The 11877-nt window shown below is 50.5% G+C and overlaps 1 protein-coding gene across 2 annotated transcripts in view; it reads right to left on the bottom strand.

Annotated features, from left to right (window-relative positions):
* Positions 1-442: 442 nt before the first annotated feature.
* stil (STIL centriolar assembly protein) overlaps positions 443-11877 on the bottom strand; it is a 12813-nt gene continuing 1378 nt past the window's right edge. The window contains exons 3-16 of one of the 2 annotated variants that reach the window (XM_086223994.1): positions 11784-11877; positions 11275-11462; positions 9883-10133; positions 9722-9805; positions 9489-9575; positions 8239-8389; positions 7609-7712; positions 6558-6672; positions 5762-6385; positions 4667-4766; positions 4381-4573; positions 1446-1548; positions 1112-1359; positions 443-1000 (exon numbers count right to left, since the gene is read on the bottom strand). The exon at positions 11784-11877 is cut by the window's right edge and continues 22 nt beyond it. In XM_086223994.1, coding sequence (XP_086080120.1) covers positions 448-1000; positions 1112-1359; positions 1446-1548; positions 4381-4573; positions 4667-4766; positions 5762-6385; positions 6558-6672; positions 7609-7712; positions 8239-8389; positions 9489-9575; positions 9722-9805; positions 9883-10133; positions 11275-11462; positions 11784-11877 — 2895 coding nt within the window. In that variant the 3' untranslated portion in view covers positions 443-447. The remainder of the gene's footprint in view (positions 1001-1111; positions 1360-1445; positions 1549-4380; positions 4574-4666; positions 4767-5761; positions 6386-6557; positions 6673-7608; positions 7713-8238; positions 8390-9488; positions 9576-9721; positions 9806-9882; positions 10134-11274; positions 11463-11783) is intronic. The other variant, XM_086223995.1, reaches the window with a different exon arrangement.

The following is an 11877-nucleotide window of genomic DNA, read 5'->3' as shown; positions in this document are numbered from 1 at the left end:
CCACTAGAGGCGCAGAGTGAGCGGTTGAACACACTGGTGAAAAATGAACGAACGGATCAAATGCACACCTGATAAGAGACCCTTGGCTTCCTGGATGATTTTGTTGAAGCAGCTTCAGAGGAAAGAACCTGAGACAGAATATTTCCACCTTAATAATTTTATTTGGAGAATCATAAAAAACATTTGTGCAGAAAAACATGTTACATAGAAATGTGCCAAAGTGAACACACACACACACACACACACACACACACACACACACACCCTAAAACCAGTGGAGTGATGTGTCCAGGATGGCTGAGGAGACCCCAGACCACTGCTCACCTTAGGACAGGAGGCTTCCCGTGAAACATAAAGAACCCAGGTGATGTTTGTTCCAGGTGTTCTGAGGTTGTTGGCGCCCGCAGTGTCACAGCACCAGCGACCCGGTTCCCTCCAGCTGTGATGTCAGAAGAGTTTGGGCAGCTGCCTCAGGCGGCTCAGGTCCAGGATGTTTCCCACTGATCCCTCCATCTGGCGGCTACTTGCCCTGACCAAAGATGGCTGCGTGCTGGGGCAGTTCTCCTGGTCAATGTTTGATTTGGCACCATTAACAAGCAACTGCATTTTTGGCTGAAGATCACGGATCAGCTGACTCTGTGGGAGGAGCTTCAGGTTTACTGTTTCAATCAGAGGCTGGCGGGTCAGCACCTCCTGGACGTCATCCTGTCCTTCCTCTTCCTCCTCGATCAGGCCATACCTCTTCATGTACTTCCTGGTGGCCAGAGACATGTTGCTAGGTGACAGCAGCGAGGCTGTGGAGAGGGAGGCGGGGTCTGGTGGAGGGGTACGGCCTCCCAGAGACAGCCTGCAGAGCTGCGAGTCGCTGAGGTAACGCAGGGCAATGGCGTTGGCCTCAAGACTGAGATCCACGCTGCCCCCAGGGAACAACATGCTGGCTCCTGGCTCAGACACGCTCAGCCTGGACAGGACCGCCGCCGGGTTGATGCACGCCAGAGTGCTGGACAAGAAACAAAGGAAGGGGTCAAAGGTCACCTAATCTACTTTTGAGTCTGAAATGACCAGAATCTTATCAAAACGTGGCACCAGTAATGTCGGCGGAGCTCGTTACCTGCTGCTCTCCACAGTTTTGTTGATTCTTCTGTCATGCTCGGTTATGTCGTCTCTGTCCACATCAACGCCGAGCTGCTGCAGTTGTCGCAGGGTGGCGCTAACAACTTGGTCCCGGCCACATCTCTGCTGCTTGTTACTGGAGGACCAGGTGGAGGAGTCAGGAGCCACGGTCAGGCTCCTCCTCCTGGTGGAAACCTCCACTTTCTCTCTGCTGTCTGACTCCTGGAGACGACTGGTCAGCTGAGTCTGATGACAAACAAGAAGGCTCATCGAGGTGGAGCGGAGCGTGGGGTGTGGCTTGCTGTGAGTGCGTGAAGGGGGCGTAGCCTTACCATCAAGCTGTGGTAGAAGCTCTGCTGCACGTCTGAAGGACTCAACATGCTGGCGCTCTCACCCAGAACCAGAATCGGGCTCCTGCTTGGACCAGCGCCCACACTGAGAGCAGACCGACAGTCACACTCAGAAAACCAGACATGCAGTCAGAGTGGGTGGAGTCAAGACCTGAGTCACACCCACCATCATTACTCCTACTACTTCTACACACCAGCCCCTCTGCTACCTCTACTACTACTACTCCTACTACTACTACACACCAGCCCCTCTGCTACCTCTACTACTCCTACTACTTCTACACACCAGCCCCTCTGCTACCTCTACTACTCCTACTCCTACTACTACTACACACCAGCCCCTCTGCTACCTCTACTACTCCTACTCCTACTACTACTACTCCTACTACTTCTATACACCAGCCCCTCTGCTACCTCTACTACTCCTACTCCTACTACACACCAGCCCCTCTGCTACCTCTACTACTCCTACTCCTACTACTACTACTACTCCTACTACTTCTACACACCAGCCCCTCTGCTACCTCTACTACTACTACTACTACTCCTACTACAACAACACACCAGCCCCTCTGCTACCTCTACTACTACTACTACTACTCCTACTACAACAACACACCAGCCCCTCTGCTACCTCTACTACTACTACTACTACTCCTACTACAACAACACACCAGCCCCTCTGCTACCTCTACTACTACTACTACTACTACTACTCCTACTACAACAACACACCAGCCCCTCTGCTACCTCTACTACTCCTACTCGTACTACTACTACTACTCCTACTACAACAACACACCAGCCCCTCTGCTACCTCTACTACTACTACTACTACTACTACTACTACAACACACCAGCCCCTCTGCTACCTCTACTACTACTACTACTACTACTACTACTCCTACTACAACAACACACCAGCCCCTCTGCTACCTCTACTACTCCTACTCCTACTACTACTACACACCAGCCCCTCTGCTACCTCTACTACTCCTACTCCTACTACTACTACTCCTACTACTTCTATACACCAGCCCCTCTGCTACCTCTACTACTCCTACTCCTACTACTACTACACACCAGCCCCTCTGCTACCTCTACTACTCCTACTCCTACTACTACTACTACACCTACTACTTCTACACACCAGCCCCTCTGCTACCTCTACTACTACTACTACTACTCCTACTACAACAACACACCAGCCCCTCTGCTACCTCTACTACTACTACTACTACTCCTACTACAACAACACACCAGCCCCTCTGCTACCTCTACTACTACTACTACTACTCCTACTACAACAACACACCAGCCCCTCTGCTACCTCTACTACTACTACTACTACTACTACTACTCCTACTACAACAACACACCAGCCCCTCTGCTACCTCTACTACTCCTACTCGTACTACTACTACTACTCCTACTACAACAACACACCAGCCCCTCTGCTACCTCTACTACTACTACTACTACTACTACTACTCCTACTCCTACTACAACAACAACACACCAGCCCCTCTGCTACCTCTACTACTACTACTACTACTACTACTCCTACTCCTACTACAACAACAACACACCAGCCCCTCTGCTACCTCTACTAGTACTACTACTACTACTACTACTACTACTACTCCTACTACAACAACAACAACAACACACCAGCCCCTCTGCTACCTCTACTACTACTACTACTACTACTACAACAACAACAACAACACACCAGCCCCTCTGCTACCTCTACTACTACTACTACTACTACTACTACTACTACTACTACTCCTACTCCTACTACAACAACTACACACCAGCCCCTCTGCTACCTCTACTAGTACTACTACTACTACTACTACTACTCCTACTACAACAACAACAACAACACACCAGCCCCTCTGCTACCTCTACTACTACTACTACTACTACAACAACAACAACACACCAGCCCCTCTGCTACCTCTACTACTACTACTACTACTACTACTACTACTCCTACTACAACAACAACACACCAGCCCCTCTGCTACCTCTACTACTACTACTACTACTACTACTCCTACTACAACAACAACACACCAGCCCCTCTGCTACCTCTACTACTACTACTACTACTACTACTACTCCTACTACAACAACAACACACCAGCCCCTCTGCTACCTCTACTACTACTACTACTACTACTACTACTCCTACTACAACAACAACACACCAGCCCCTCTGCTACCTCTACTACTACTACTACTACTACTACAACAACACACCAGCCCCTCTGCTACCTCTACTACTACTACTACTACTACTACTACTACTACAACAACAACACACCAGCCCCTCTGCTACCTCTACTACTACCTCTACTACTACTACTACTACTACTACTACAACAACACACCAGCCCCTCTGCTACCTCTACTACTACTACTACTACTACTACTACTACTACAACAACAACACACCAGCCCCTCTGCTACCTCTACTACTACTACTACTACTACTACTACTACTACTACAATTCTACAATTTCATTTAGCAGACACTTTTGTCCAAAACGACGTACAAACAAGCAAGAATTCAGACTTAATTAAGGAAAAACCCATAGGAAGCGCCAAAGTGCTTCAGTTGTGGCAGAAGAAGTGTCGCCCCCCCCCCCCCTTTTTTTTTTGACAAACATACAACATCACCCAACCCAGTTAGTGCTACATAGTCACTAAGTGCTGGGTCTTGGACCCTCTGACTGATTCTACCACAGGACAAAGAGGAGCAGAGTCAGGTTCAGTGCCTCGGTGCTCTCTGAACAATTGAGTCTTCAATTGTCTCTTAAAAGTAGCGTAACTACACACATCCTTCTGGTACTGGAACTGGAGGAACTACAACTGCTGGTACCACTATTCCTGCATCCCTCAGTCTCACCTTTGCTGACTGGAGGGGGAACAAGGAGCCTCTATGCCTGCGTTGTCACTGTCCTTATCTCCGCCCACAGTCGTGTTGATTGACAGGTCACAAGAAGGGAGGCTAGGGGAAGGTTGGGGGGAGGAAAGATGGAGGAGCTGGACCTCCTGATGAGAAAGGGGCTTAACAGAATCCTCCCAGAAGAGACTGGCGCCTGAAATTGAAACGAGCAGGGGACCAACATGGAAGTTAGGGGCTGCGAGGTGTCTGACCTGGCGATGCTTGTACCCATAGCAAGGAGTCTCACCTGTGCCCACGGCTACACTCGCAGTGCTCCTGGTGGTCTGAGTGTGAGCTGGCTGGTTGGAAGCCTGGAGCTTTCCCTGGGCCTCCAGCAGCGTCTGGACCTGAACAAACCACAACAAAGGAAAAGATCAAACAGAAAACCATTTTGGAGGACAATGAACCAAATTGTAATTCACACTGAGTTTGTCTTCTTAGGGTTACGTTTATGTCCGACAGACTGAGGAAGAGCTGAGGCCCCGGAGTGTGTATGAGGAGAAGTTCTCAGCTATGGATCATGGGATCAGCACAGTCATGTGACCATCAAGAGACTACTTTTATTCGTATTCTTCCTGAAACAAGTATTTGCTGGTTTGGTTCGTCAGGAACCTGCAGGGAAGCAGCATGGTTGGCATCTCTCTCTCCTCTGCTTCACCTTAGGAGTGAATGTCTCTCGGCCATCAGCTGGTCTCTCTCCCTCTCTTCCTTCAGTATCAAGCGTGTCGGTGCCTGAGGGTTGAGTTGATCGACACAGCAACAAATACACGTGTTTCATCTCTGCAGGTTCTGAGCCACGGACTCACGTGTGCTGCTGGCCGCCACTAGAAGCTGCAGCAGGTCAATACATGAAAATGTTGCAGTCCAAGTATTGTGTTTATTTACATACGACTGCATGAGGTGTGGCTGAGGTGTGGCTGAAGACTGACAGCAGGTCCTGTCAACGTTAAAGCCGGGACCACTCAAGCCACCCTTGCACCCCCTCAGGAAAGAGAAGTGGTTTCTGCTGCTCAGTCAGCTGTTAGCCCTGGCGCTAATGTGCAACATTCAGGCCAGGTTGTTGTTGTTGTTGTTAACAGCCACTTGTTACCCCGGAGACATGAGACGCTGCCCGCCAGTGCCTCCACACCAATGGTTGAATCAGGCGTGGAGGTCAGCATGGCCCTTTACCACATTCATGCCCAGAACAGAACAAGAGTGAAATGCCAACCATGGAGGCGTTCGCATGTTTCTACTGCTTTAGGTGATGATGGGAAATGGAAGCATAAAATCATTCTGCCACTGATCCTGGGTCTGCTGTGAGGTCATTGCTGACGCAATTCATCTTCCAGATTTAAGTTACCTGAACCTGCAGGAGGCGGAGTTGCTGGTCCTGCTGGAGCAGCAGTTGGTAAGCATCTGATGTAATGACCCCCACTGGTTGCTGCGTCACACTAGGTGGGTGGGGGAGACAAGGGGGAGACACAGCGTGGGGAGAGAAGGAGTCACCAAACCATGGGACAGGTGCAAGGCGGCTGCAGGGACAGCAAGTAGAAGGGAGGGGTGCAGAGGGAGGAGAGGAGGGGCAATGGGAGACAGGAGAAGATGAAGGAGGAGTCCCACCAACGCAGGAGGGATGAACACAAGGAAGAGAGGGTTGGGCACTGGGAGGAGCAGGAGAGAGGGGATGTGTGGGAGGAGCAGCAGGGTGGGGCACAGAGGAGAGGATGGAGGTGCAGTGGTGGGTGTGGCAGCAGGTACAAGGCTGCTGCAGGTTGGAGTTTGGGGTGCTGTGGAGGTGCAGAGGAGCCTGAGGAGAGAAGGAGGAGCCCTCTGCTGGAGCAACAGACTTCCTGTCAGCAGAGTTTGGCAGAGAAGGAGGCCTGCGGGTGGAGCCAGCATCTTGTGGAGCATTCTGATTGGACGAAGTGAAACTGCCATCAATCAGCAGGGAAAGTTCTGGAACTGATGGCTGAACTCGGCAAGTCTGAAACGGCAAAAACAGCATGTGTGAATCCTGTAGGTGAGCAGAGTTAGCAGAGGTCTAGGGGGCGCTGGTCTGTGGGGTCTAAACCAGAGCTAGCTCAATACCCCCGACAGCGATGCGACTTGTGAGAAATTCTGGGTGTGAGCTTGGGCTCAACGAGTCAGTCACTGACCTGTTGAGCAGGGAGGTGGGGACTTGGGGAGGGGCGGGGTGAAAGGTCTTCGTCCTCGACTCCTGAGTCCTGGTCACTGACGGCCAGACCAGCAGGCTGGGGGGCAGCAGCAGAACTGATGACAAAGATGCAGACAATATTAACACAACAATTGTGTCACACAAATAATCCATTTTGTCAGGTTTCAAACCAACACGTCGGTTTCGTTGATGGTGTCTCCCAATTATTAATCATCATCAGAGTCATCAAGGTGGAGCCCAGGTGGCCCAGCAGCCTACGTTACCATGGTGACCATCAAACCAAAGCTCAGCCAGAAACTGGGTGGTTTGGGCTGCGATGGAACAGAACTCTCGCGAATATTAGCCGGACCTGACAGCATAACTCTAGATTTTCTTCGTGACTGATGGGATTCAACTCAGGTGACTGAAACCTGCAGATCACCTGATCAACAGAACCAACTAGTTTGATGCTACAGACTGAGAAGTGAAATTAAATGAAGTTGGAACATGAACTCACTAGTCTATGGTCAACAACGTCAACAGTTGCTCTGCCCAAAGGGTCAGGAAGGTTCTTTCTCATCTCGTCTCCACGCCAGAGGTGTCTTAGTATTTACATCATGATTGTCACTGACAGGTGATTATTAGGTCGCTGGAGGGGGCCTGGCTATGCAGGGTGTCAACTGCTGTTCCTTCCTGGATTCTAGTCTACTTTACTGAAGCAATGTCAATGTTTACATTCACTGGTATATAAATGAACTCCTCTGAACTTTTACTGCAGACTTGGGGGTCAGACAGTGTGGTACGGTGGCTGTGCTTCAGTCCCACTCTTGAATGGCTGCCTTAATTTCAGAATACCACCAGGTGTCACTGTTCTCACTAGGATGGAAGCCCAGAGCTTCACAAGGCTCCATCTGTCCAGCTCTTAGCTTTGAGTAAGAAGTGGAGGACCATCAAAATCCACACCAAGGTGAGACACTGGACCCGACTGAAGGAGACGTATATAGAGTGTGTGTGTGTGTGTGTGTGTGTGTGTGTGTGTGTGTGTGTGTGACCTGCTGAAGGAGCGCTGAGCATCTCTGAACACCTGCATCTGTCTCTTGTGATGCTCTGAGGTCAGCTCACACTGCAGTGTCCGATTGTCCGCTACTGCCACCTGCTGATCACACAACTCTCGTTTGCACTTTAAGAAGACTGTTGTGGTAAAGCAACCAATCCATGCTCACACAGTTCTCCAGGACAGGGATTCAGGGACAGGGGGCTGCCAGTGCAGCGTAAGGACTAATGGGAAAGGTTGTCAAACTAGAAAGTGCGATAACTGGGGATCAGTGTGTGGTACCACTCTGATGTCCCACCAGGACATCACATATTTGGCCTGTGTGACCACATCTCTACCTCCAGGGTCGAGATGCTGCATCCTGCATCCCACGCAACATTCAGCTGCTTGCTTCGCTCTGACTGCAGTATCTAAACATATAGACACTGGCTAGACTGAACTTACTGACCTACTGATTTTCTCAATTGATCCCCCACACAATGTCTTCTCAGCGTGTCTCTAAATGCGCTTTCTTGTGTGCTAAAGGACTTCTGACACTGATGTGCAAAGCGACGTCATTCATTCAGGTCCTGAACGATCTGCCGCCAGTCTGGGGCCACAAACAGCAAACAAGCTCCTCATCATTCACCTGGTAGAGAGTCAGGCACTGGGAGGCGCCCAGCAGCTGGAACTCCAGCTGTGGTGTTCCTGGTCTGGATCTGCGACACTGGAAGAACTGAGGGGCTTTATGGGTCGAGCTGAAGATGACGAGCAGGAAAAAACCGCTCTCTGAAAGAACCCTGAAAACACAGGCAGGAACGCTGGTGACTGCAGGTCAACTGAAGGGCTTCAACAGAACTGAATTAATCAACAGAGACGCTGCTCCATCAACGCCAGAACGGGTCTAAAGAAACATCCAGACAGACACAAACTGAGTGTGGAGTAACTGTGTGGATAGGCAGCAGGTTCTCAGGAGAACCAAACAGACCCTAATAACTAGCCCCTTCATCAGAGCCCGACCCGTCCGTTTTTTAGAGCAGAAGAAGTCACTGATTACCGACGCTTGCTGGACTGGAGACAGACTCGTGATACGACGTGATTGGACTGTGGGGAGGTAGAAGGCTGATTCTCTAATAATAACTTACTTTATTTAAGAATATTTAAAATTAGTATACATGATGTTTAAATCAAGACAACATAAAGTAAAGAAGCCCAGCGTGGCTCAGAGGTAGAGTGGCTGTCTGGCAACCCAAGGGTTGCTGGTTCCATCCTCACTCCCCCAGTGACCATGGCCAAGTGTCCTTGAGCGAGATACTGAACCCCTACCTGCTCCTGATGTCCCTGAGACGGACTGGTGACCCGTCCAGGGTGAACCCCGCCTCTCGCCCGAAGGCAGCTGGGATAGGCTCCACCCCCCACCACCCTTAAAGGATAAGTAGTAGAAAATGGATGGATGGAAAAGACAGTACAGAAGGCGGAGGCTCCAGAGCGCCCTCTGCTGGACCCACTACTTTCACCATTTTAATCCCCGCTAGCATCGTAAAAGAGTTTAATATCTGCGCCTTTCAGAGAACACATCCAGCTGCACGATGTACCAGTGACAGGCATCACCTCTGAATTCCACCACAGTCGCAGTGTCCACTGGCTCTTCTTCGGCGACAAGCAAGCTTGAGAGTGCTTCTTACAAACTGGTTGCTATGATACAAATCCCACAGGAGGGAAAACTGTCCGGTCAAGGATGAGCACTTCAAGACTGAGCCACAGGAAACAAGCCATCATGAGAAGAAAAAAGGAGCTCAGCACTCAATAACGCGCCCACTACGACTTCCTGACTCTTACAGGAGTAAAATGACACATCTGCAGACGCCGTTTTGACCCATCATGGATGTCACCTCTCACCTGTCTTGGAGGGCAGAGCCAAACAGGAACCTCAGACACCAGGCCCACACCTGAGGGTTGTTGATGTGGGTGACTCCACTCAGCCAGCTGTAACATGACAGGAAGTAGAGTTACAGTCCCAGGATAACACAGCTGAGGGTCATAACATCCTCACTCCATCTACCGTTCTGATTGGCTCACCGAGTTTTTGTGTGTGTGTGTGTGTGTGTGTGTGTGTGTGTGTTTAGTCTTACAGTCCGACCAGTGGCAGGCTGGAGGCTTTCGGGTCGGACTCAAGCAGCAGCAGCAGCTTCCTGGTCTGATCCATCGTCAGAAACCTGCCAACAACACAAACACACTGTTCTGGCATGACCAGACTTCCTGGAGTCATGTGACCATGGTCTTGTCATCTCACCCTCTCTGGCGGCTGCTGGTGTGCAGTGGCAGCTGCTGGGTGACACTGGTCAGAATCCTCAGCAGAGCTGTAGGGATGATGGGAATGGGCCGCACTTGCTGAATGTCCAAGCTGATAGATGGACAGACGGCTGACCAGCTGAGGCCGAATGCTGCAGAGTCATTCTGCTGCTGGCAGGACACGCGAACTTTGACCTTTAACAGCTGAGACAGGTCCAGAGGCTGTCGGCTGGTCACATACTGCTGTAACACCTGAGAGAGGAAACAGACAGACCTCTAAAACATCCCCCATCTGCTGATGGTGTGAGGCAGCAGTCTGCTGACATCACCACGCATTCTTCTTCACTGAAGGTCACTGATAACGTGGTTATTGCTGCTCACCGCTGGAAAGTGGCTGTCAGCCACGGCAGCGATGGTGCACTTCTGCAGTAAATAAAACATCAATGGCTGATCCAGTTGCTAAATTCACTATTATTGACGATTGTGGACTCACTGAAACCTCCAAGCTCTCTGATTGGCTCTGCAATGAACAGCAGGTCGTCCCGTCAGACACAGACGCTCATTCTAAATCTACGCTGAGTTGGGTTATTCTTGGAGATCAGGGCGCCCCCCCAAATCAGAGCTTGGAGTAACAGGTTATTCCCCCCCACACCCTCATTATGGAAGAAATGCCCTACTCGGCTTTTGATTGGGTGGAACTTGCTGCTTTCCAGGGGTCTTGTGTTTGGATCATCTGCTTCGCAGTAGTTGGCGAAGCGTCTGTCACGAGCACTGCTACATGTGAAGCACCAGTAAAAATCAGCAGGAAGGCAACGAGTACTAGCCAATCAAAAGCAGAGAAAGGTGTGTCTTGGCTTCCCCTCATTTATCCCTCAAAGGGACAGTTTTGTTACTTTGATGTGGGGCAGTATGAGACACGTACGTCCAGCCAGTGACTCGCCTGCTGTCGATGATGTCAGCTGGCCTGTCTGGACAATCAGAGCCATGCAGCAGCAGGAAGCAGAGGAAGCTGCTGTGGTACTGGTACCAGACAAACATGTCTCTCACCCACTAACGAGTCCACTATCGGTGAACTGTGTCTTTATTACAGCCGCTGTGTGGATGAAGGGTAGCAGGCAGGTGAAGGAACACACAGCTGTAGCCACCAGAACAGCACCTTGGCCACTCCGTGCTGGTCCGTGCCTGTAATGAGCGCACCTACGATGATGTAGTTCCAAGGACTTGAAACGTGCCTAAGGGCTGTGGTTGCAGTACCACATCTATCCACCAGGAGAAGCAGAGAATGGAACCTGAGGTGGCTTCCTGTGTCATAGCTTAGCTGTTCTTTAAGTGGGAGGAATGTGCTGTACCACTACATGTGATGGAGCGGTTGCTCCGGTGGGGGCCACCGTACCTTGAAGCAGTGTTGTAGATCAGCCTCTGATTGGACAAGAGTGTCAGGTGATGTCTCGGCCTTTGTGGAGAACAAACAGGGAACCAGGGTGTCTCCTGGCAGCAGGGTGGAGGGAACCCTGCATGAGGCTCCAGTATGATCATGACCTGGATCAAACCGGTCCAGAACCACTGTGAGCCCCTCTTCATCTGGACCCAAGAGCAGAGAACATGTTTCAACCCTAAACAGCTCTGCTCATAAAACGTAACAGTTACAAACCGTTCAAACAATGTTTTAGGTCCACTGGGAAACTAAGGTTATTAGTGTGTGTGTGTGTGTGTGTGTGTGTGCGCGCATCTTCAGCGCCACCATCACACCATGATGTTGAGACCACAAGGTGATGTTATTGGCTCTATATTCGTTTGACAGAATGAGTCAGAACAACAAAAACTGGCCCATCAGACCAGCAGAAACAGAACCAGATGTGAGTGAAGTGTCGCTAGAGACTGAGAGTAACTGTGACCTCTGACCTGCATCCACAGAAACGGAGCCCAGGAAGAAGCAGTGAAGGTGGGTCTTGTTGCAGCGGCGGGTGTGACGTTGTGCCAGGCACAGAGCTTTCTC

Source organism: Aulostomus chinensis, chromosome 14 (genome assembly GCF_037954235.1).
Source record: "Aulostomus chinensis isolate RoL2024-O1b breed Wild chromosome 14, RoL_Achi_v1.0, whole genome shotgun sequence".
NCBI lineage: Eukaryota > Metazoa > Chordata > Actinopteri > Syngnathiformes > Aulostomidae > Aulostomus > Aulostomus chinensis.
This window is presented reverse-complemented; position numbering and strand designations above follow the sequence as displayed.